Consider the following 26477-nt stretch of genomic DNA (forward strand, 5'->3'; position numbering starts at 1 on the left):
ATGTATGAGACTGCTTATTACTGCCTCTAGGAGCATGCCTGTTCCTTTGGGATAGTAGCTATTGGAAAACATACCAACATCTGAGTAAATAAAGTCCCTGTGATGTGTCAATCATTTTTTGTGTTTTACTGGGCTGTCATATCTGTAAAGGCATTTCTTTATCTAATTCATTTGTGTGCCATGGGGATCTTTGGAAAGATCCAAAAATCCCCTGTCCGCTTTCTCCTACATGCCTGTTTGAGATGTCATTGCAGTGCTGGCCAGAATTTTAATATCGTTTTATTATGCAGAACTATGCTATTCCTCACCCGTATTGCAGCTCTCCTCCTCTTTTCTGTGCTACATATCACTTTTGTAAATTCTGTGTCTCTTTATATTTTAACACCCAGTAATTTTCCAAAGAGCAGCTGATGCCTTGTGGAAAATGCTGAAAACTGTCTTATATTTAGAAACAATTCTGCCTGTCATATTATTATACTTCCCTTGTGTTTTATTAATAGGGATGTTTATATGAAAACAGGATCTTTGGGGGTATTTTAAAGAGAGCATCTGCTCCTGCTGTTAATTCCCCACCTGAAGTCATAATCCTCTGACACTGTAATTGGTGGCTCTGGAAACTATTCTGATGTCACGTAAGATTATGACTTCAGGAAGAGGATAAGCAGCAGGAGCAGATGCTCTCCTAAGCAACAAAGATTCTGTTCTCGTGCAACTGTCTCTAGTAATAAAATACAAGGAAAGAAATACAGAAAATGATGTGTAAGCAGAACATGAAAGCTTCCATGCCACATCAGCGAGTCTTTAACCATGTGACTTCTCCAGTGTTACCATTTTAGTCCTTGTACAAATATGCCTTCAAATGGGGTCAATAATTGACTCTCTTGACTGTGGTTTATCCGCAGCTGCGAGGGTAAAAAGATATACAGTAAAATTGAGATGAGCTTATTTTTGCTAGCTAGTTCATTGCTAGGTCTTCGGATGATGATTGTAGCTTGCCCAGTATAGCTCTTTAGCATGCTGGTATTGTACCCCCAAATCCAACAATCTAATACTACAGAAAACACCCAGCAAGTATGACATTAAAATATCTTTATTCCAGAGTAAGAAAATAGTGATTTTGCTTTGGAAATGATTTATATGGGCTCTGTAAGGGCAGAAAACATGAAGGGCTAGTGTGTGTGGGGACAGGGCGCGGACTCTCAAAGCTGAATGTTTCTTTTTCTTCCCTCCCTCTGAGCCATGTGGGAGTACATTGGGACTTTCTCTGTCACTGCTATGGACTAGATGATTTGGTTTGGATTCTGGAGGGTCTTGGGGATGGCTAGTTTTGAATGGGGAGGTGCACCTTAAGTGAGATTAATTGTCGTTTTAAAGCAGGGGTGGGCAAACTTTTTGGCCCAAGGGCCACATCTGGGTATAGAAATTGTATGGCGGGCCATGAATGCTCAAAAGATTGGAGGTGGGAGGGGATTGAGGGCTCCGGCTAGGGGAGTGGGCTCTGGGGTGGGGCTGGTGGATGAGGGAATTGGGGTGCAGAAGGCTGCTCTGGGCTGGGACTGAGGGGTTTGGAGGGTGGGAGGGGCATCAGGGCTGAGGCACCGGGGGGGTTGAGGGCTCCAGCTGGGGGTGAAGGCTTTGGGGTGGGGCTGGGGATGAGAGGTTTGGGGTACAGGAAGGTGCTCCAGGCTGGGACCAAGGGGTTTGGAGGACAGGAGGGGGATCAAGGCTGGGGCAAGGGGCTGGGTCGGGACAGCTCAGGTGCAGGCTCTGGGCAGTGCTTACCTCAAGCAGCTCCCGGAAGCAGCAGCATGTTTCCCCTGTCCAGCTCCTATGTGGAGGCGAGGCCCATCTGCAGGCACTGCCTCTGCAGCTCCCATTGGCCCCAGTTCCCGGCCAATGGGAACTGTGTGGGGCAGCGTTTGGGGCAGAGGCAGCTTGCAGAGCCCCCTGGCTGCCCCTACATGAAGGAGCCAGAGTGGGGACATGCCGCTGCTTCCGGGAGCCGTGCGGAAAGCCCCCGACTCCGCTCGCCGGCTGGAGCGCCGGAGCGGGACAGCCCCCAGCCTTGCTCCCCGGTGGGACCTCGAGGGCCAGATTAAAAGTTCTGATGGGCCGGATGCAGCCCGCAGGCCATAGTTTGCCCATCCCCGTTTTAAAGGGATTTGGAGACTTGAAGGGCGACTCTGGAAAAGCTTACTGTTAAAGCTGCAGAGGTGCTCTTGCTGGAGCCTTTAGAGTTTGGAGTGCTCAAAAACATGGTCTAGAGCAGTGATATTTGGACACTGGTCCATGGTTGCATGCTGGTGATCCGGGGAGAGTGGACTGGTCGTGTGGTGCTGTTTCTCTCTCCAGCTGCTGAGTTGCATTTAGAAGAAACTGAAAATACATTATTTTTCTAATACTATTTTTCTGTGTAGGTAATTGCTGCAGCCTTCACAGGGATGTTGATTGACTGTCAGCAGGAGGGGAGGTGGCCCATAATCATAAAGAGGAATGTCGGTGTTTAGGAGACACTGTTCAAATGTCCAAAGTTTAAGAATCCTTGTCTGGTAGATGGACTGCAGGGGGAGTGGAGCCAGGAACTAATACCAGCTTGGTATGGCCTTGCTTTAAGTCCTCAATTAATTCTCTTCAACTTTCTCCTCATCTGTACAATGGGGATCATATTTGTGCCTAACTCGCTGATTGACTAGTGGGAGGCCCAGAAGTTTAGCTCCTGTTGGGTAGAGATGAAGAGGTTGATAACTGTGTCCTTTCAGTCTCGTGGCTACTATAGGCAAGAAGGTGTGTAGGCCCAGCTTTTCATGGACTTCGTTCTATGGTAAGGTTCCTGGATTCTGCAGCACTATGATGTGAGCTGGGAGTTCTACAGCAGGATCATCTCATTGTCTTAAGTGTAGGCTTTTAACAAATGAATTTTCATATTTAAAACAGTGCAGTACCCTCTCTGAATGCACTGGTATTCAATTCTATTTTATGTCCCAACATCTTTGTTGCACTAGAGATGTTCAGATGAACAGAACAGTTGTAACATAAAAGTTGCAGGAGTGAAGCTGAGTTTACTGGCAGTTGACGGGGGATAGTTGGGGTTTTTGTCATTAGTGAAGAAGAGGTATTACAGTGATTGGATGCTTATGCTATAATGATTAGTGAAATAGCTAACAATGTTGCAACTTAAATTATTGTCAGTCATAAGATTTGGACAGTTCACACCTCTCAGAGCTATTGTGTCAGGCTGTCTACAGAGTCAAGAAGAGATTGCTGCCTCAGTTTACATTTGGTTCATGTTTTCAAGGTTTTCTTCCCATCAGAAGGGGTAGAAACCATTTTTATTTTAAACGAAAACTTAAATTTTGGAGCACAGCTCTGTGGTAGGGGGTGCCTTCCATGGCTGTGGAATATATTGGGTCCGGACTCTTGACAACTTTATAACTGGAAGGTTTTGTGTAAATGTCGGCGTGTAGCCAGCTTCAGAAGTATAGTTGTCCCAGTTGGTAGCTGAGTGTTAATGGTCTCTTTGCATGTAGTTTATTTCAGTCTCTAATGTAGATGCATATTTGTGAGCTTTTAAACATTGGTATGTTTGTGGTATTCAGTTCCAGCTTCCCTCTCCTGTTTGCTATCCATGTGTTGGCTGTGGTGGTCACCTTTTCCTCCAGATGCCTCTGATATAATGTTGTGTCCACTGCATTGGCACACAGTAGAGATCGTAGAACCGATACGGAGCCCCCCCCCCCCCCCCCCGATAGTTCAGCAAACAGGATGACAAGGCCACATTCCCCTCTGAACTGCAGAGGAGACTAACTATATCACTGTAAGTAAATATGTTTGTTGGCATTTGGGGTTGGATGGGGGAAGAGGGGTGTTGTATCATTCACTTCTCATGTTGTCCAAGCACACGAGTCCCTCTTAGGAAAGGAAGGGATTAATTAGAGCATTAATTTGGGACTTGGGAAACCCAGGTTCGGTTCCCGGTGCTGCCACAGACTTTCTGTGTGTGCTTGGATAAATCACTTAGTATCTCTGTGTCTTCATTCCCCATCTGTGAAACCGGGATCGTGGCTTTGCCTTACCTCATGGAATGTTGTGAGAATAAATATATAAAAAGATTGTGGGAGGCCCAGATTCTTTGGTGATGGCGATCATCTGAGTACCTAGCTAAAAATGGAGCGAATGAGAATACTGCTGTTTCCTTTTTAGATTTGCACATTACCACAACCAGAAATACACTTTTGAAATATTTCAGTCCAGATGGGCATTACATTTACTTAAGTAGGCGTTCCATTAACACTGCTCCACGTGTTAATTCTAGAACCGTACTGTAAATATTATGTTTCATGAATATGGAGCATGACGGTTTTAGATTCCAGTCTGACTAATTCTGTTGAGCAAGAAAGTTTCCTCGGGTGGCAAAATTAAATGCTTCCTTCTGGGATTTGTTTTACTAACTCCTGCTGTAGATTTTAAAAATAGTTATATATAGCCAGTGTGTCAAATCCTATTCCAGCCAGACACTTCCATAGCGTTAGGACATTGCTTTCTTCTCCAAGCTGCTTTCACAGAGTAGATTTTTGAATTGTAGTTCTCATAAAGCTCCACTAGATAGAGCTGTGGTATATAGTAGATCTACCACCAATGTTGACTTTTTTGTGTGTTGCGGGCCATGTAGTTCTTCACCCCAGAAATCTTGCAGAAAAGGATGGAATTCAAATCACTTTTGCATAGTACTTCTACATGGCACCATTAATGGGCATGGTACTTCACAAATGCGGAAGAGAAGTTCCTTTTCCTGCGGAGTTTACCAGCGAAAGAATGGATTGCAGAAAGAGGTGTGGTATTAAATGTTTGGCAAATGTCTTACTGGCTCCAGAGACTTTTTCCCCCCAGTTTATTTTTAATCATTTGCAACTGGTAATACTCAGTCTTTAGAATATTACACCTATAGCACCTATCACTGCAGCAATTTTCAGCCACGCTTCAATACTAAATAGTAGAAATCTCTGAAAAGTCCCTGACAAAACACCATAGAAATAGAATGGAAAGGCAACTATATCTCAGCGATTAAAAAGGCCTTTATCAGAGAGAAGTATCATTGAGGATTTTTGGAATATAAAGCTAAAACATCAAGGAATACATTAGAGTTATGATATTTATAGTAATGAGATCATTAAGTTAAGACTGAGATGTCAGATCAGAGCTGGACAGCTTGTGGTTTCAGACTAACTGCAGTGTTTTGAAGAGGTATGTGATGAAGGGTGGTGATTGCACTGCCTGGTACAGTTATTTGTCTCGAGAATGCATTACTGTAGTACCCTATACTTGCTGCGACTATTGAAGTCTGCTGGCTAGCGAGGGAGTGGCCAGCTACTCTAGCAGCATTAGTTACAAGGTGGTCCGGGAGACTGATGCAGGACTGGGAGCCAGACACTCCTGTTTTCCAGTCCTGGCTATATAACTGTCTTGCTGTTGGTCTGGGACAAGTCAGCCTCTCTCCCTCTGTTTTTCCATCTGTATTGGTTACCTGCCTCCATAGAGGTGTTGAAGATTGTTTATGCAGTGCTTTGTGCATTTAAAATGTTGTGTTTAGTAGTACACCAATGCTGCAAAGTGACTGACTCCACAATTCTATTCCTCTAGCCACCACTGTTCCCAGCCCCAATTGTGAATCCTAGGAACCGGAGACTGGGGAGAGAGGAGGAAAAGAAGTACCAAGTCACCTTTTCCAACCCCATGCCAGTGTAGGGTTCTTCCCAGCATTGTAAATGGAGTGCCGTGTCTAGTTTGAATGGACTTCGGCAATAGGACTCCTACCACTTCCCTGGCATGGCTATTCCACAGTCTGATTAGACCTCCCTGTTAGGAAACTTTTCTAGTATTTAGCCTAAGTGTTCCTCTGCTCACTTTCATCCTTTTCTAACCCTAAACTCTTGGATCCTCCTAAATACTTTCTCCTATGTTGACGGTTACACCCTTAAAATGTTTACCCAATTCCCCTCCCCCTGACTCTCCTTAGTTGTCATTTAGTCTAGCTTATGACTATTTAATTCTCACTTTCCTCAGATGTCAGTCCCTCCACCCCATTAATCATTGTAGCTGTTCTCTGAAAGTCCCAATTGGTCAACCTCTTTCTAGTGAATGCACTTTTTTGACCCAGTGGATTCTTATTCCGCATGATGCTCAGTTCCAATTTTGGTTCAAACTCTGAATGGCTCCTATGGATGTTACCTCTGACTTGCAGAGCTAAAGCTCGGGGGGGGGGTGTGTGTGTGAAATCCTGTGAGGGTGAGAAGCTAGTGCAAAATTACAAATCTTCCTTGTGTATTCTGCAAAATTCTCCACCATTCTCTTCTATGCTGCCCACCTGGATGTTAGCGATTACCTTGACATTGCAAAGAGCGGGTATTACTGCCTATGGCTTATGCTAGATTGAAAGCTGAGTCTTTGCCTTCTCTTCTCTCCACTTCTTTCTGACCTTGAGAAACGACCCCCTAGTACACTGCTGTTCTTTGTGAACCCAGTGTTGGCACGTTAGCTGCCAAACCCACTTCACTAGCCTAAGTATATTGTGGACTCAGTCTCTGACTCTGATTGCAAGAAGGCTTAATGTATCGCTAGACTGGCATAGTGAATCATTCAAACCTTGTTCCAGCTTTCATTATCTGTTTGTTTCCTGCTCTTAGAAACCCCTGAATCATCCTGTCTCAGACTGAATTAATAATAAACTGCATCCTTGTCCACTTACGTTACCTGTTGGAGTGCTTGGTGAAATTTGACTGTATTCTGGGCATCATTAGTACTGCCTAGCTTCGACATGGGCCAGATATGGATATACCTCTATGGGCAAGCTGATCTGATTTGTAGGTGCATCCCTGATGGCATTTTAATGTTTTCTTTTTGGGGGCCACCCATCTATCCCCTTTCTGGCTGCATTCCTGTTGTTAGCCTGCACCACTCCTCCTAATTACTTGTATGCATGCTGTGGCGGGTACTCAGTTGGGGAAGTGTTAGAGGATTGCGTGGTCTGGACACAGTCTTCCTCAAATAGATCTATAGCCCTGTGGCCTGTGCAGCATGATCTCTTACTTTCTCCTTGCTATGCAGTCCTAGTGGAATCTGTGCCCTGGTGCCTCTTTGCATACATGAACGTGGGTATGAAGAGGTTTGAACAGAAACATAGCTTTAATGTGTTTCCAAAGTAGGAAATGCACTTAATTGAGCAGCTATTGCAATAACATCTTAATCTGCGGAAGATGTTAAGAAAAAACTTCCCAATGCGTTTCAGCTTCTTCTGGCAGAGTGCAGCTCTAGGACTTGTGCGGGGTGCGCTGGCATCTTTCCTTTGGTTCTCGTCTCTTAATCTCCACTGCCCACTCATGTTTGACTGCTTGGTCTGCAGCTCAGTGGGCATAGTAACTTCCACTTCTTCAATACCCCAGAATCTCAAAGCACTCTATTGTTAAGCCTCATGGCACCCATGTGGAGTTAGTGATGTATCATCCCCATTTTACAGATGGAGAAACCTAGGCACAGAGAGATGAAGTAATTTGCCCATGCTCAGACAGGGAGTGTGACAGATCTCACTCCCTGTTCACGTTTCCTACCCACAACACTATCCTTTCCCTGCTGGGAAATGACATTGTGTCACTGAAACCTAGGGACAAGCAGCAGGATAATCTGGCTTGTCATTACTTGACTGGCTTCCAAAGAGTCCTGTCCACACCCATTGGTCAGAGTTTGGAGGCTGTAGTTGAGTCTTAAAATGAGGGAAATTATGGGGTTCCTTAGGATGCTATTGGGGACAGCTCGGTCATAGCAGATGTGGGGATGAAGAGACCCGACTACCAGAAAGCGCTTTCAAAACAGAGCTGTACTGTAAATGTGGCTGGTTTTGCTGAATATGAACAAATTGTGGGTATTTTAATGAACCCAAGAATCTTGCTTTCCTGTGAAGCTCTTGACTGCAACTCCTGCTCTGGGGTTATGAACTGGAGTCTGCTAATCATTGATATTCCAAAGGGTCCACAGCAACAATGGCACGGGGGAATTGGCCCACTTTACAGTGGCTACAAACCAGCTTTGTACCCCTCTCGGGAGACTCGGTGAAGGACAGGTAGATGTAAATGGAGCTCTCTGTCTCATGAAAGAAGGCACCTTGGGGATAATTATACCAGCATGTTCCAGGGAGCCAGAGCTTTGGTACGGATGGAAATTAGCCCCATAGAAGTTATTGGGGTAGGGAGATGTGTGTGCGCATGAGTGCATGTTTGTTTTGGAGACTGTCATAGCAGGATATGACGATTGACATTTCCTAGTGCCAGTGGAATGTGCTGGAAAGGACCCAAGCAGCAGACCCTAATGGTATGTATGCTTGGTGTGATTGGAAGGAGGAGAAAAATGCATATATGTCATGCCACTTAAGATGACCTGTCTACCACTCTGGCTTGCAATCTTTTTTAATACTAAATTAATCCACTATGAATGCCCTGCTGCTCATGTTTTCTTTGTAGCTTCTGCCATGCCGCGCATCAGGGAAGGGGATTTCAAGCCCTGGCATCGCTTATAGGCTTCAGCCCGACATTTAAATCACAAGTGTCTCTTCCAGTGAAAACAAAACTGCTGGAGTTTCTGGTTTAAGATGAAACAGCCTGCACATATGTACACGTGTGGCTGAAACAAATTGATATGACCAGATATGGGGCAAAATTTGAGTTGTACTGAATTCCCCTTTCCTGGTTAATTAGCTGCTTTCTGAAGTAATGCTCCAAAGTTAGAAGTGATGTGTAAGTGCTATTACAAAATGGTAAGTGGGTGTAAAGGAGTCTAAGATTGTATAATTTACACACTGAGAGGCTGGCAGAAGGTAAACCAGAGCGTGGTAGGATTGGAAGAATAGTGGATTAATTCTAAATGGAGACTGGATCCAGTTCAACTAAAGGGTACCGTGCTCCCCCCAAATCATGGCATTCCTGGCTCCCTACCAGTACTTCTTCCTCCCTAGTCTCCATGTAGGGTCCCAAAACTCCTAGATGGTATCCTCTCCCTCCCCCCGCCCCATGGATTTAAATTTGGTGTCTTCGTGACCCCCGTAGCCCAGGTCCTGAATTTGTGGATTCATGGATCCTGCCATAATCTTCTAGCAGAGGAGCTAGAGGAGTCGTCCTTTAGCTGCTTTTCGTGCTACACACCTCTCCGCTACACACCTCTCCTCCATCCCCTCGTTGTGTAAGTTATACCAGCTTAGCTGCCCTTACACCTACTTACTGGCATGTGCGAAGTGATGTGCCAAATTCAGAAGATGTGTAACATACAGAACCTTTGTTATATTCCTCTGGAGGTCTCTGGGAGATTTGTTTCAATGCAGGATGTCACCAAGTCCCTTCAAAGTTCCTCCTTATAACCAAGAGAAAATAAGTTGGCACAGTGCCTACCGCATTGGGGCCTTTTTCCTAATGACAGTCTCTGGGAGCTACCGCGATGCAAATAACTAAATTGAGGTTTTAATAATCTGTGCCCTAGTGTTGCATAATCTTTGCTAAACTTCGCTTGTTCTCAGCTGTCCTTTCTATGCAACTTTAGTAGGTGGAGTTTAAGGGGCTCATTCTGTTTCCACTTTAAAAGTACATCTGACAACACATCTATGGGTGTTTGCCATGAGATAATGAATTCAGCCTAGTGACTCTCTTGTCCTGCAGAAAATCAAGGAAATCTGATTGAAGTACAGATTTGCTTTCAACTTTTCCTTCCTTTTTGACTTTGTCCATGACCTACATATTGGATCCTGCCGTGCCAGTTGGAAATAATTGAGATTGTAGTGTAGGTTATTTACCAGACTGTTCCTTTGAAAATACTCTTACTGTGCCCAATCCACACTCGCTCTGACATAATTTTGGGGCAGGCAACAAAGCTCCATTAACCCTTTTTGGCTAACAGCCTTTTTCAGTACATTAGGTGTAATTAAAGGACGGGATAGGAAGGCAAGGGTACTGCTTTTGCTAATGCCAGAATGAATTTGAAGTGTGCCCTGCATCACAATCGGTGTGTCCATTTTCGAGCTCCAGGGATGACTATAGCCAATTGCAGATGTTCACATCCAAATTTACATAATCTTCAGAAACCTGCTTTTGCGTAAAGTGCTACTGAGCTCTTGTTGGTTTGAGGCTAAGTATACTGGATCAGAGGCTGCTATGGAAAGCTTGTCCTTTTCTTTGTTATCCCAGAGATTTCCCCCCCGCCCCTCCCAAGGATAAATATTAAAGAGCCAGCTAGTCAATTGCATAGAAAACTTACTTTCATGTAATTAATCATGATGAGTCTAGTTTGGAGATTGATTTGTAGGAGAAAGCAAGCAACATTCACAATTTTTGGCTTGTTTTCCTTGGAATAGAACAGGGATTCAAGTCTGGAGCTGCAATTCTTTTGTCTCCCCAAATCCACGTCTCCCTCCATCTGACAGGTTTTCACTAACCACACCATAGACTTTCAGAGGTAGATCCAGTTTGAAATTCATCCAAGTGTGGAGTGAGGGAAGAATCTTCAAGAAGATTACAGCAGCTATGCTGCAACTCATTAACTCAATCTCTTCCCCTTCTCCACCCCATGCCTGGGGTCTTTTAGTGCTAGAACTAAGTGCTGTTCACTTAATCTAGCCCACCTGGACAGGTGTATGAAGAATGGAATTGCCTTCCGGCAGAGGACTGAAGGAACATACATACAGCATCTGTAGAGGAGTCTGCTTTTGGGAAATGCTAATCCCATTTTAGCATTGTGACAGCAGCTCGTTAAAAGTTGTTTTGAAATTTGCAGCTAAAGTAGCGGCTTTGCACGCACACATTGCTGAGAATAATGGTAAACAATGTGCGTTTCATTTTAAATTGTGAAAATCGAACATGGAAAGAATTCGCAGGCATAAACTGGCTGTGGTAGGCAATTTATAAGTTTCAGAGCAACATACAGTTTCCAGTTTTAAAAAAATACAAATCACAAAATTCAAAGGCATATTTTGGCTTTTTTTGCTGCAGATCAAGTTCAAAGCTCTTCAAAAAATATTTCCATAAATCCGGCTTCTTGGAAGGCATATTTAATGTGTATTTTTCCAGTACTCTGAGGCAAATTGTGTAAACTTGGTTTGAGTCCCACTTTTTAACTAATGTATAAATATAGTTTGTCGTTTGTGTGGTGGTACGGTGGCATCCAGAGACCTCAACTGAGATTGGGGCTTTGCTATGCTGGATGCTGTACAAACACAGAAATAGGAGATTTTGATTTTTTTTTTCCGCCATGAAGAACTTACAATCTAAGGCACCAGTCCTAAAAAGAGATCTGCCTGGGTGGGTGGACCCCTGCACTGAGCCCCAGTGAACTTGTGATGTGGGGGGGAGGGAGTGAGGTTATTAACATGGTTCCTTCTTCAGCAGGATTGTGGGCCTTAAATGACTACCGTATGAAGAGCTGAGGGGGGGAGAGAATATCCAATATGTTTGCTATATTCTAGAGTTCAAATTACGTAAATACCAACTTTACCCAATTGCCTTTCGCCTAGCCATTATTTGTTGGCTAATTTCTTGCAAGCATTGCTGCAGAAATAGGTCCTGAGATGGGAATTGGAGGCAAGAGTGACGGGTTTATGGATTTGTTTCGGGACAAGTTTCCGCGCGTAAGAGTTGGCATGGAAGGAAGCACTAATGCGTTTGTGGGAGGTGCTCCTTAGGTCCGTCACCCAGAGAGAAATGCGAGCCTCTTGTGGATCGAACTGCAGCATGATATATCTGCCAGCATTAATCTTTAATCAGGAACAATTACTCTGAAGTTTCATGTGGGATTCTAGCACCTGAACTTACGATCACTCCTGCAGCCCTGTATCACCATGATATGGATAATTATTTTAGCGTGATGGGTGTGCTCAGAATTGTGTAGACAATAATCTTGGTCTACAGCGGACAGCACTACAGTTCAGACACATGATTCACAGGCTGAATGTCAAACTAGGCTCTGCCTTAGTGGGTTTATGTTCTAACGTGGATCCAGCCTACCCTGTAACAGTTAAGGAATAAACTCTGGACGCACTGCTCAGGGAGATTGCTAGCAGGGTTATAGCAATAACCCATGTGTTTTAAGATATGGTTGCATGTCTATTCTAATAACAGCAGCCTAGACATGGCTCTACTCAATCAGCCAATCAATGCTAAAAGACTTACCTGTCCTCATTCTGATGGTCTTCTCTTACCCTGTAATCTGTCCTCCCTTTCCCCCCAATATCTGTGTTCTTCTGTTACTTCTCTGGGTTGCTGTCATGCATAGTACTTGCTATCTGGGCCTGCTTTCATTTCAAAAATATTGCATATGGATTTAACTTCTGCTGTTTTTCCTGCTCTGTAATTACAACCCTGCTGCCCCTGTCTCTCCTGTTGTCACACCAGTCTGCTCTCCATCGAAAGGTCTGTGATGCTCAACGTCTGCTGAACGAGGTGGCAAAAAAATTAGGAGCAGAAGGGGCTGGGGCTAAAAAGATTGGTGTAGAAAGCAGTGGAGGTAAAGGGCTAATAGATTTAAAAAGATAGTAAACCAAAATTCTAGTGGCAAATGTGGCTGTTTGCTTTTGGGTTTCCTCAGGACTGGAACTGTGTGTATCTGTCACAGGCTGTTGTGACTTTTATTAAAAATGACACTTGCCAGTGTGTTATTCTAACGTGGATAAACATTGAGTATCTGCAGTAGTAGAGCTTTCCTTTTTCTCTGACCGCAGCGTTTGTCCTCCATGTGCTGTACAACTGACCCTTCAGTGATAATCCCAGGCCCAGTCCTAGGGCAAATCCCAGACAATTTAGTCCGGATTTTGCAGGCCGTACAACCTGCCATTGTTAGTGAGAGCTTAAGTGGCTACCCACCAGCATCTTACTCAGCTAAGGAATCTCTCATTCAAAGTTCTGAGGATCCTTTCCTCCTCTTGTAAGAGCTCCATGTTGTGGTTCCCAATCTCCATTTTGGATCAGGACTCCTTTCCGATGCCTCCTAAATTAGCCACATGGACCCACTGCAAGGTAATAAAGTCCCACACAGGTGGGAAAACTTGATTTCCTGTCTCGGCAAGACTCCCCTTCCCCCTCTGCCGCCTCCTACTCTACCCGTGCAAGTTTTTTCTCTTGTTGCAGAACTAGCATTTCTCCTTGGCTAATAACTTGTATCTGATTTAGTTTCCAGGCAGACCGCCCTGCATTAAATGTCATCATTTTCCCTCTACTACATGAGGACTTGACGGAGGTCATCAGAGATGTCCCCATGATGCACTTGGATGAAATTACCTTGTTTAAAAGCAGAGTGGCTGAGGAACCTCCAAACCTGTGGTGGTGATTATGTCATAGCACACGTAGAACAGTCGGGATGAATGTGTGCAACAGCTTCTTATTGGCCTGGATCCCCCTTCTTGAGCTTATGGCCGCCTTATGGGATGCCGTACAATCACTTTAAATCAGTGCAATCGAAAAGCAAAAGAGCCTGGGCAAACATTGCGGTGGGCAAACAGACCTTGCACAAGAATATACAATATCAAAGCCTTTTGGAACCATATGGGGATTTCCTTGTGGTTAATAATGAATTCCTCTTTTACTTTATATTAGTTAAAGGTAAGAGAAACCAACTTAAAGAATGCTCCCTTTCTTACCCTTCTCCCCTTGTTGCTTGATATATTTCTGTAGGGGTCCTGTGTACTTTGGTGGTATGTGCTGTTGTTTCCTCAGTGATCATTCTTTGCTTGAGTCTGTTATTAATGGCAAAGTAGAGGGCCTGATTCTGTGTGAGTTAGTGTCCCTCAGTTACAATGGGCACAAAGGTGTATTGCTCGAATGAAATGCATCATAGCTCTTATTATAGATGTGTGTACATAGTTACGCACGTGTGATGAGAAGTATTTCAGGGTATTATCTTTTGAGAGAAGTACCTCAGGTTTGTTCCCCCCACCCCCCCACCCCAGTAGCAAATCATGATTGTTAACCTTTCAAGCCCATTGCTACATTCTTCTTGCTGTTAGTGTTTGGACCGTTTGGCTTGTGGGGAAGAATTCCTCATTTGTGTCTTGAGTTTCTCCTCTAGATTTCACAAACTCCGTGTTACCAAATCTCCAACCTGAATCCCATCTACCCTAAAAATAATAAATAAATCAGCGGTGGTCTAGAGACGTTAGAACACCGTTCCAACTTTCAGTGTAGGTGGGAGCCTAGTGGACAGCTCTATCCCCAAATCATGTGGATGAGCACACACTAATTTCAGAGATTATATGGAGCGTTTTCAAAGGGTAACTTCATAAGACTTGCCTGCTCTACTGAATGTCCTTAAGAATTTGTAGTGGGCTGGATCACTTTTCAGAGTGCCTTATTGATCTAGCACTTTCTAAAGTGTCAAATCGCAGTGCCAAAAGCCAAAGTGCACGTATTTAGTACAAACGTTCTGGGTGGTGGTAGGATTTCCCTTGAAGTGGAATATTCCATGGTCAAATGTGGGGCTGATCTTTTCCTTAGAGGTTATCCATTTGAGTCTGAACAGTTTCTATCCAGTGGTATGCTAAACAGCTGTGCTGTGACATCACTGCTTGGGAACTCAGTACTTCTGTGGGTGACATCACAGAATCAGCTAGTCAGTGTTTCCTACAGCAGTGCCATAGTTTCATAAGCAGAGGTTACTGGGAACGGTGTCAAAAACATCCTGGTTTCAAAGGGTGGATTGGATCGCAGAATACATCTTTATGCAGGTTTCAGACACTATTCTCTAGTCCCCTTCCCACTGCTTAAGAATTTCCAGACTTGTTTATCCTGTCCGACACATTAAATCATGGGCCAGCCTGATGCAACCCATATGTGTACAAATAGGACATAACTACACGTGTGCTCATTGATGCTTTCTCAGCATTAGCCATTTATTAAGAGTGAGACTGCATATTACCAGATTAATCCATATGAGCACATTTGTACTCTGCTTTGCTTTAGAGCTCACCCTTACCTTTAAGAGCATCAAGTTGTTAATTTTTGCCTTATCTTTCTGTACACTTACTTTTCAGCAGCCCCTTCACTGAGTGGGACTTCCAGATCGAAGCTCTCCTTTCCTTTCCCTTCCCACGGGACGGATTGGCTAGCAAGGGTGTGGGAGTGTAAGCTGCTAGTCTTGTAGCTATTAAATAAATAAGCAGATGTGTTTTATGCTTTTACGTGAAGCAGGTGCCCTGTAGCATTTCAGCAGCTTTAGCCAGAGCCCTCACAGCTGGGCCGCTGGAGGAGGTGCTTCAGAACTAAACTAGGTTTCCAAAATATCCCTGACTTGTGGGAGGTTTCCATTAAGCATGGGTGGGTCAGTAGGTAGCTGTTACCCCTTCACTGGGGTCCTACCTCTGTTTTCTATCTAGTTATCTCCAGAATCCTGTCTCTCTCTTCCAACCTCTTCTTGTATCTGTGGCTTCGTCGAGCCCCTTTCTTTGTCAGGCTGGGCTCCTTTCTCCCTCACAAATCAGTTGTACTTTTTTTTGGGGGGAGGGGGGGGAGGAAAATAAGTTACTGCTTTGTCCAGGTGATGCCACTCTGTGCAGTTGCTGAGTAGATCCCTTCTCCAACACAGATTATGGGGGTTAGGCAATGAGGAGATATTGAAGCATCACTAAAGCTGCATTTCTTTTCCTCCTGAATCCTAGCAACTTCAGCGTGGAGCAGAGGGAAAGCTGAGTGGTTACAGGTCTGGAGACAGTCCTCTGCTATTCAGTCCATAATGGGAACTATCCTAGCCAATAAACAACGTCCTCAAGTAGTGCATAGTGTGGTGCCTGAATGCTATAGGTAAGAACGCTTTTGCACTTGAGCAGGGATTTCTCTTTCTAACAAGCAATGGGGCACCGTTCAGAGATGGCTCAATGGATTCTAGTCACAAGGAAACTTCCAGCTCCCATTTTCCCCCTGCCGGAAGGATCTGATTTCTGTGATATCTGCTGAAAAAAATCGATTCAGATCTGGCTCTGTTGTTCAAAAAGGTGTGTTCTAGTAGGTCAATGCTTTTCCTAGTCCTTTCTTTTAAAGACTGTGTTGGTGTGATAAGATATGCTTCATGTGGGTCAGTTCCTTTGTAAAGAGATGCTGTACTCTTTCTTACCTCTAGGTAAAATGGGAGTGGATCCCTTTATCAAGTATGTATACAACCATTATTGTATTGCCTGTGGCATGATGCTTAGACATCTGTATTCACGTGAGCAGGTCTGGGTTCTTAATGTGAACCGTAACGTTCACAATAAGGGCTAGGAAAGGCCAACCACTCGCACCTCAGATTGTGCTAAAGGGACTGAAAAGAATCCCCATCCCCAAACAGTGGGACCGTGCTCTGCATCCCTACTACAGATCCTCCTGACTGCGAGTGAGAATTTCCACTGCTTCTGCACTCCAGGCAGGAGTCACCAGATGTTAATAATGTGCTTATTTTCTCTAAGTGCTATTTTGGCATCGGTGTTAATTACAATTTATATTCTGCAACGTTTACACTGGGAAAAGAACCCACCCTAATAGTCCCCAATTGGCAGTGCTGGGCTATTAAACGTAGCACCATATGTTCTGAGCAGAGAAGTATAAAGGATTCAAAGCATAGTCAGCATTAAGGTTCCATGTGCAGTTTTTGGGGAGGACTTTTTGTCGTCCTTGTTTTCAGTTTTTCTTTGATACAAAATGCCCTTTTTTTCTTTCCTCTCCAACCCCTCCACTGCAAAAATCCTTCCCTGCCATCTGTGGAAGTCTGGATGGGACGATCTTCTGACTGACCCCGTTCTCTTGAGCACCCTGAACTACATCAGGTGCGCTTCCCACTGGCTGCCGCAGCTGGCCAGGGAAGGAGCACCAGTTTTTCGATCAGAACTCTGACCGCTCCTCTGGCAGTGGGCTCCATTGCTAGCAAACACACTGGGCTGGCCAAAAACTCCCGTTCTTTGCACGTGTTTGGATGGATGCATTTTGACGCTAACTGGATCGGATGCTAAAGTTAAATTAAGAGTTACAGTCACAGGATCATTGATGCCAAAACATGTTTAACAAAGTGGCTTTCCATTCCTGCTGCCTGGTGGGTTCTAGGCTTTTTTTAAAGTGGTTTTATTTTTTGGTAAGGAGAAGCTGACTGGACCAAATATCACCTGAGTCGGAAAAAGGCACCTTAAAGAGGATGTAATCCTGTTAGGGTCTCCTCCTCTGCCTTTTGGCAAAGCTCAGTTTGGGCTCTCTTTTGGCACCTTGTTTAAAACCCTCCCACCCACCCACGGTACAGCAACAATACGTCACATCATCAGGTTTCCCGAGCGCAGGGAGTGATGCTAACCTGTCACCATGCAGCATGGCACATCAGCGGTAAGGAAAGAGATTAAAGAGAATTGAGACAGCTTGATCTGTTGGCTGGAGAATCAGACTGGGAGCTGGTTTTCAGTTTCCTCTCTGCCACTTGCTTATTGTGTGACCTTGGGCAAGTTGTTCAACCTCTCTGTGCCTCAAGTCCCTCATCTGGCTCCCAGCTCACACTAGGCTATTGTAAAGCTCCTAAGGTGTTGTCTGTCTTGGAGGACAAACAACTGAGGACAGTGCTAATTTAGAAGGAGGGGGGAAATGGGATGAATTATAGCAGCTGTCTTGAGTTTCCTTACGTGGCCCGATGTGGAGCAGATCCCTGGTGCTGCCAGCTGCAATCCCAGTATCAATATCCTGATTGTCTCAGGTGACAGAGTTAAAAACACAGAATAAAAAGGGCATTGGGGAGCTTCCCAACAATGGAAACTGCTGTTGAACATATCCATTCCCAGTGAAAGACCACATGAACCATATACTACTAACACTCCTGTAGGCAGTCACCTTCTGTAACTGTCTGTTACTGGACTTATCCTGCTGCTGGCAGCGGGCTGCCCCATGACTGCCAGTGACTATGGGCTAAAAGAATTCTCCATTGCTCTCCTCGTATTGAGAGGAAGGGATGAAAGTCTTGCAGATGAATGCTACTATAGGGCTTGCCAAGAGCCCTCAACTCTTGTTTATCCCAATGAGAATTGCGGGTGCTCAGCACCTTGTAGGTCCAGCCTTTCACCTTTTGCAGTGGGGTCTCCTAACTTCAGAAACAAAATCCCGATACTTAATTTACCAAAAAATTAATACTCCAGGTCGTGCGGTAGTTTGTCTGATCTGCTCATGGGAGACTAAATCCAGCGCTGATCCTGGCTGATGCCGTGTACAGCCAAAGCCTTTCACTCTTACCTGGAGGAGAATAAGTCTGTAAAAGGAGCAATGTGAACATGACTTGGCTATTGCAGAGGAAAATCTCTCTCCATTGCAGGGTCTGTAGGCTGCCTCCCTGTTCGATTACATGCATAGGCAGCCAGGGCTCTCTAGCAGGAGAATCATTTCCATAGAAACCGATTGGGATGTTGTAGAGGGAATAATGATTAATAGTGAAGGGACGTTGCCTCAGGCCTTTTTCATTTTTTCGGGGGCAGCGAGGGACAAACCAGAATGAAGCAGAGCACAGGTAGGGGGAGATGCAGTCACTAATGAAAAACATCTCTTCCATTAATTTCCAGGGCAGCTCCCCTCTTCTCCCTCCCTTGGCGGCTGCTTTCCAGCTTCCTTTGAATTTTCAAAATGGCTAACCTGGTTAGAAATAATGATAAAAGGATGGATGAGGCCTGGCTATTAACATGGTTGCTGTTAGCAGCAGGATCTCAGCCATAAAACATGAAGCAAGGGAGACATTGACCTTTCTGCTGTTTTGAAATGAATGGAGACATCAATATCTATTGTTTTCAGTGGCATTGACCTCTGACACTCACTTCTCCTTCTCCCTCGGTCTTTTATTTCCCCCTGACATTTGGGGAGAGGGGTCAGTTTGTACCATCTATTGATCCTGATCTTACTTGGTGATAGGGAAATAATTAGAATTGTAAAAGATCTACAATGAACGAGATCTATCTATCTATCTATATATATACATACATGTGTACATTCCCCCCACCCCACCCCTCATGGAAATTCAAAACTCCTAGGTCTGAAAGAAGGCCGATCAATTTAGGTTTAATTACTAAATGTTTTTTATTTTAGCTTTGTAAATGCTCAAGTGTAGCGTTTTATGTTACTGTCATCCGAGTCTGGATGCTTGGTGCCTTGTTTTATTTATTTTTTTTTGTAAGTAGCCCCTCTTATGTGAACAACTTCTCCGTACTGAGAATGTGAAATCGGGCATTGCTAATTAGCTGTATGACAATTAAGTAATGTAGCACAAAACCATTAGGACGTCGGATTTGTTTTTGAAGTTTGTCCTTTGAAGTGGAAGCTGCAACTCTGCCCAAGGCTGCTAGGGAAATGTTGTTTTGTCAGTGTAAAGTCCCTGTTCTGTTGAGAATCTCCTGTATTCACTCCTATATAAACAGAGGGTGAAACTTTGTTGTCATAATGTTAAATTAAAAAAAAAAAGGACATTTAAGGAACAGTTGGTCTCTAAGTAACACCCACTTTTTTGGTGTAACTGTAACCGAAACCGTTGTTTCAGCTTGCCGTAAGAGAATTGTATTACAATGAGAGTGAAGACGTATGTTACACCAATAACATGAAAGCTAGAGGAGGCAGCCACTCCCAAAATCTGTGATGTGCTAAGTGACACCAGGAACCCAAGCAGCCGGTTTGCAAATGACTGACAAACTCAGTTTTAACAGCTCCATCTGTGCACTGGTTTTACACTTGTATTTACAGCTCGCTCTTTGTTCATAATAGTGAACCACATTCTCAATGTGCAATTTTTCATGTGCATTTGTGGCATGTAAAAGATTTCAAATAAAGAGTGAAACTGATTTTAAAACAGGTCCAGTTCATTGCCTCCTGCCTTGTTATTGTCTTCAACAACAATGAGAGCAGGGAAAGAAATGTGTTGCTAAGAAGCACACTGTTGTGTTTAAAGTTAACAGAAGCTATATGGTTATGTTTAGGACCACCTTGGTACCAGCTACAGCCAAGCATGTTGTGGGTAGGAATGTTCTAAGCGTTCGGACACAGCTGTGCTAACCCACTTCAGTTTTGACTTGGAACACCCCTACTGTTTGCAGTTAGGGGCTCAGTTATGTATTTAATGGAGACTGATGTTGGCTTGTATTTATATAGCACCTTTCCTCCCTGGATCACAAAGCACTTGACGAAATGAACTAAGCTTCACAATGCTGCCTGAGGCAGGGACTACTCTCCAGTTTACAGATGAGTAAACGGAGACATACAGAGGTGAAATGACTTGCCCAAGTTCACTCAGTCTATGGCAGAGTCTGGAGTAGAACCAGAGCTCCTGACTCCCAGACCTTTAGTCTTATGGCACAAGCCTGGATTTTCAGAATTACCTACGCAAAAATGCACCTAATCACGGTAACTTTGTGCACAAAATGACCAGTTAAACCTGTAATTGCTAACTGGTGTGTGCACTATTGCAGGGAGAACAATGGTGACATCACATGAAAATCCGGTCTTGAAAATCCTCCCCCTTGTGTCTGTCTGGCACCAAGCTGAGACTGTAACTTACATATGAACTTTGCCACCCTAAATTTGAGCCCAGGTTCTCAAGGTAGATTAAGTAATGCATTGCAGCCAGCTGGTCCCCATGCCTTAGCCAAGCTAAATAATGTGAACTTTCAGAGACCTATGTGCTTGTTACCATAGCTGGAGGGGAGAACCTCTTTGAAAAGATCTGCTTATTAATGTAGTGCCCCAGCAAGCATCCTCACCAGTACAGGAAGGAGCTGACTAATCTGACTGCAGCAAAATGTGACCCAGGGGGTATTAGGAGTCAATTTGTGTAGCTGAGTGAAATTAGACCATCTTTATTTCAGAGACTCATTTGACCTGAGATCATTGCAGTAACGGAGTGAGAGAGAAGGGAATCTAAAATTTAGTAAATAAAACCAGGAAATACAATGAAATGGTGAAAGCATTAAAAATTAATCAACTGTCTGAATCGCGACTAATCAAACCTTTTTCTGTGACCTCCCAACTGGATGAGGATTAACCTGGATCTGCACCTCTGGGTCCATAACCTCCTCTTTGCCACCTCAGATAGAATCCTGATGTCTGGTTTCATGAGGAGCCTGTGTAGGTTGTTGATGGTGTATGTTTGTGCCGTCAACTGTCTAAGGCTGATGGAGGGGTATTTTTGGAGTACTGTACCAAGTCCTCCTCATACATAGTAACAGCTGGAGTGGCGGCAGCCTCTATCTGTCCACAGTAGAACAAATAGGCTCTAACCATGGTGGTAAAAATTCTTGCATCCTCTCTATACTACAGCTTCCATCATTGTTTCTCCATTAATGACCAACGGCTATGCAGTTTGCTAGAGCAGATGTCTGAGGCCTGGTCCACAGTCAGAGTTGTGCCTGTTTCACTAAAGGTGTGATTTTAAATTTGAAAATGATGTAGCTACATGTTTGCACATGCTTAAATCATTGAAATTAAGTGACTTGCTAGCATGAGAGAGGCCCAGCTGGGAGCAAAGTGTATCTGGCTTATTTGAGTTTAAATGTTCCGGGGCAAGCTAAACTGAAACATAACCCAGTGTGGACACTTGTTTAAAACTGGTATTTCACCAGTTTAACTAAACCGATGTAAATTTGTGTGTAAACAAGCTCATAGAATATTGAGCATGTTGCATGTGGTGGAATAGCACTAGGGAGTGACACAGGCAAGTCTCCTGAAAATGGCTCATGGTTTCAGTGACCTTTTTCATAGAATCTAAGGACAAAAGGAACATGTGATAATTTAGCCTGACCTCCTGCATAACACAGGCCATAGAACTTCCCCAAAATAACTTGCTTGAACTAGAGCATATCTTTTCCTTTGCTGCTTTGGCAGGTTTGACCTAAGGTGCAACCCGTGAGGAGCCTCCTCTACATTTCACTCACAAATGCTTAAGTTATGGTTTTGTTTTATCATTCCAATAACTGTTATCTAAATGTGCTTTTAGGGGAGAGGAAAGAGATAAGAGAGGAGGAGGCTGAGGAAGGAATGTGCTGTCTGAGTCTATTATAGAATGCCAAACGTTGTTGCTGAGGTTTGCTGCATTGTTTCAGCATTAATAATCTGAGAGGAGGAATTGGGGAAAAATGACAAACGTTTTAGCCTGCAACTCTAGCATCAGATGTATTGGCAGATGAGGGGGGAGTCCCACTAGGATGGAATGTAAAGGAAAGATATGCCTAGAGACAACTAGCCTTCAAATCTTTTACTGGTAATAGTGCCTTTCAGCAGACTATCTAGGAATGCTTTACCAAGATGGCAAAAAGAAAAGGAGTACTTGGGGCACCTTAGAGACTAGCAAATTGATTTGAGCATAAGCTATTTCCCCATGTTTATTCCCTCCTCCTCCCTTCCCCCCCCTCACGTTCTTGTCAACTGCTGGAAATGGCCCATCTTGATTATCACTACAAAAGATTCCCTCCCTCCCCCGCTCTCCTGCTGATAATAGCTCACCTTACCTGATCACTCTCCTTACAGTGTATATGGTAACACCCATTGTTTCATGTTCTCTGTGTATATAAATCTCCCCCCTGTATTTTCCACTGAATGCATCCGATGAAGTGAGCTGTAGCTCACGAAAGCTTATGCTCAAATAAATTGGTTAGTCTCTAAGGTGCCACAAGTCCTCCTTTTCTTTTTGTGGCTGTAGACTAACATGGCTGCTACTCTGTAACCTGTTACCAAGATGGGGTGGTATTCCCATTTTCCAGATAGAGAAACATGCACAGAAATTAAGGGACTTGCCTAGTATGAGAGAGGCCCACCTGGGAGCTGAACTGTTCTAACCTTTGACTATCTTTCCACTCTATCCAGTCACTTCTGTGCTACTAAGTTTCTTAGCTGTCCCGTAACTTGGGCAAGGGAGATAAAGAGGCTCTGCAGCTACTTTTGGAGAAAAGGGGAATGTGGTAGTTGTATAACAGCCCTCATCAGTCATCCAGCTGTTTAGGACACGGAATAATATTCCGGAAGGCTACCGATTCACCCCTTGAGTCTGATGCCAAGCGAAGGCCGGGTGAAAGGTGAAGTCTGCGCTAGATTCCAGCACTAGGTAAAGATCATCATGTAACTGGTTCACTGCCCACCTATCCGCCCTAAGAAGCGTGTCAAAGAAAGCTCCCTTTGCGAATGATAGAGAAGGAATGTGTGAGTCTCTAGGTACAGCTACTCGGAGTGAAGCCTCCAAGAACTCTCATCGCTCTCCAAATGAAGTAGCAGGAGGACAGGTTGGTATGCTGCAAGCTGTAGGGTAGAGTGGGAGAAGATGGTTGTGCCTCTTTCATAAAATTTCCAGACAGGAAAAGCTGTTGTGCCTGCCAGGCAGGGGCTCACCTTAATTGTTGTTTGTTTTTTTTTAAATAATCTGAGGCTGATGTGCCTCTGCCCATGCAGATTAACAGCAGCCTGTCCGCATGCTCCACACCCACCCCTCCACTTTTCTTTGTAATGACTCCTTTGTGTGAAGTGTAAACATTTCCAGATGTGGAGGTCTGTCTTGTTTGTTCAGTCTCACTGGACTGGGACCATTGGCTGGCTCAGAAATAGGCACTGTCCCTAGCAAGATGATAGATCAGGGCTGGCATTCTCAGGCCAAGGGAAAGTCAGGGTGTCAGGCGCAAGGAATGGGCCTGCACAAATATTTACTGACAGAGCTTTGTTTGGAAGGAGACCTGAACATTCAGAAAGTCATCTGCAGACAAGATAATGAATCTAAGTATCGAAAAGAAATCACCTGGCAATGAAAGCAGCCTGGACTATGCACAAAGAAACTCAGCTTCTTATCAATGGCTGTGCAAGGTAGGGAACAATCCCTCATGGGTGAGAAGATGGAGGAGATGAACTAAATCTCTTCCATCCCTGTCTTCCGTGAGATCATCTCCCAGTCTCCATACTGTTGAATTGGCTTCTCGTGTTGTCATGCACTCTAAGAAACAGATCTGCTCTCTCAAGCGTGCAGTGAGGCTGTGGGGCTTGCATTGGTGCAGGGAATGGGTCCTGTAGACTGCGTGTGTTAACTTCCTGTTGTTTCAATTTGTGTAGCCCTGGTTACCCACCATGGCAGATTCAAACAGAAAATTAAGGAGGCAACAAAACTAGAATTTAGAGCTACTGAAACAAGTGTCTTGCATCCTGGCTTGAATATTGGAAGACATGGGCTCTGGTGGACCCTCAAAGACAGTGAATTTCTAAGACAGGATTCTTTGGCTAAGAGCACCCATATTTGATAGTTCAATGGTTCCCAAACTGGGGGGTCACAATCCCAAATGGGGTCACACCACTAGCACATGGGGTCATGGCAATCCTTAGTGTGTGGAGGACACCATTTTGCTCCGCACACCACGACCTTGCATGTACAGTGTGTGTGAGGTCACAATGCAGGGAGGATGCCATTTTGCTCTACAACATGGGGTCCTCTGCACAGTATGACCTCGCATGCACCATATGTATGAGGTCACACAGTGCGGAGGGTGCAGTTTGGCTCTTCTAAATGGCATACTCCATGCTAGCTGGAGTCCCCGCAGGAAATACTTCATTTAAATGGGCTGGTGCTGGTAAAAGTTTTGGGACTCCCTGCCATAGATGGAGGTCAGTGCAATCAGTGGAGTTACACCAGGGCTGAATTTGGCCCAAGATGTTTAAACAAGGAACCTGCTCTTAATAAATTAGAGAATTGGTCTGAAATCAACAAGATGAAACTCAATAAAGATGGAAAAAATCAAATGTACAAACAAACTGAGGAATAACTGGCTAGGCAGCAGTACTGCAGACAAGGATCTGGGAGTCAGAGTGGATCCCAAACTGAATGAGTTAAACCATGATCTAGGAGGAAAGGCTGAAAAAATATTGAGCACGTTTAGTCTACTGAAGAGAAGGCTCAGGGGGACGTAAGTCTTCAAATATGTAAAAGGTTGTTATAAAGAGGACAGTGATCAATTGTTCTCCGTGTCCACTGAGGGCAGGATAAGAAACAATCGGCTTAGTTTGCAGCAAGGGAGTTTTAGATTAGATATTAGGAAAAAGAATTCTAGCTCTCAGGATAGTTGAGCGCCGGAACAGATTACCTAGGGAGGTTGTGGCATTGGAGGTTTTTATGAACGGGTTAGCCAAACACTTGTGCATTTGTCAATCTCTGTCTGCCTCGGTTCTGCATCTGTAAAATGAGGCTAATGAACATAAGAACGTAACAGCCATACTGGGTCAGACCAAAGGTCCATCTAGCCCAGTATCCTGTCTTCCGACAGTGGCCCATGCCAGGTGCCCCAGAGGGAATGAACAGAGCAGGTGATCATCAAGTGATCCATCCCCTGTCGCCCATTCCCAGCGTCTGGCAAACAGAGGCTAGGGACACCATCCCTGCCCATCCTGGCTAATAGCCACTGATGGACCTATCCTCCATGCATTTATCTAGTTCTTTTTTGAACCCTGTTATAGTCTTGGCCTTCAACATCCTCTGGCAAGGAGTTCTACAGGTTGACTGTGCATTGTGTGAAAAAATACTTCCTTATATTTGTTTTAAACCTGCTGCCTACTAATTTCATTTGGTGGCCCCTAGTTCTTATGTTATGAGAAGGAGTAAATAACACTTCCTCTAGCGGTGTGGCGCTTCACCCCTGCGGCGCCTCCTGCTGGTTGTCTGGGAATTAACTCATTTTCCAGCCTCCGGAGCACCCTCTGCAGGCCTGTGTCCTGCTTGCCCCCGTGTCCCTTCCAGACCCTGGTGCCCCTTTTACCCAGGGTGCTGCCCCCTGGCAGTACCCCCAAAGATCTGGGTCTCCCATCCCCAGGGTATTCCCCAATCCTCTACGCCCACCTCTCCTCAGTTTATGGCCACTGCCAGTCATCACCTAGCCCCCGTTTCCTGGGGCCGACTGCAGTGTAAGGTCCACTCATCACAGGCAAGGGGGGTTTGCACCTGCTGCCTCTGCCTACCTTTGGCTGTCCCCTGCAACTCCAGTACCTATTTGGCCTTACTCTAGGCCTCCAGCCTGTGGGGTTTCCAGGCCGGAGCTCCTCTGGCCTTCCCCCAGCCCTGCTCCACCTCTGGTACGCTCCCCAGCAGCCAGGCCCGTCTCGCTCCACGGCTAGAGGAGACTCTGAGCATCTGGCTCACAGCCCTTTGATAAGGGCCAGCTGTGGTCTGTTTGGGGCGTGGCCCCAGCTGTGCCTACTTCCCCAATCAGCCTGGGAGCTACTTGCCCCCAGGCACAGCCCTCTCGTGGGCTGTTTTAAGCCCCTCAGGGCCGGAGCGGGTGACCACCCACCCCGCTACACTTCCTTATTTACTTTCTCCACACCAGTCATGATTTTATCATATCTCCCCTTAGTTGTCTCTTTTCCAAGCTGAAAAGTCCCAGTCTTATTAATCTCTCCTCATATGGCAGCTGTTCTATACCCCTAATCATTTTAGTTGCCCTTTTCTGAACCTTTTCCAAGTCCAATATATCT

The 26477-nt window shown here is 44.8% G+C and overlaps 1 protein-coding gene across 7 annotated transcripts in view; it reads left to right on the plus strand.

Moving 5' to 3' along the window:
* FBXL18 (F-box and leucine rich repeat protein 18) overlaps positions 1-26477 on the plus strand; it is a 46601-nt gene that overhangs the window by 10143 nt on the left and 9981 nt on the right. For 2 of the 7 annotated variants that reach the window (XM_073361908.2, XM_073361910.2), the window contains exon 5: positions 13191-21041. The exons of 1 other annotated variant lie outside the window; for it this stretch is intronic. In XM_073361908.2, coding sequence (XP_073218009.1) covers positions 13191-13347 — 157 coding nt within the window. In that variant the 3' untranslated portion in view covers positions 13348-21041. Of the gene's footprint in view, positions 1-13190; positions 21042-26477 lie in introns of those variants that run through there. 4 more of the 7 variants (XR_012161087.2, XR_012161089.2, XR_012161091.1 and 1 more) reach the window with 4 other exon arrangements.

Source organism: Lepidochelys kempii, chromosome 10 (assembly GCF_965140285.1).
Source record: "Lepidochelys kempii isolate rLepKem1 chromosome 10, rLepKem1.hap1, whole genome shotgun sequence".
Taxonomy (NCBI): domain Eukaryota; kingdom Metazoa; phylum Chordata; order Testudines; family Cheloniidae; genus Lepidochelys; species Lepidochelys kempii.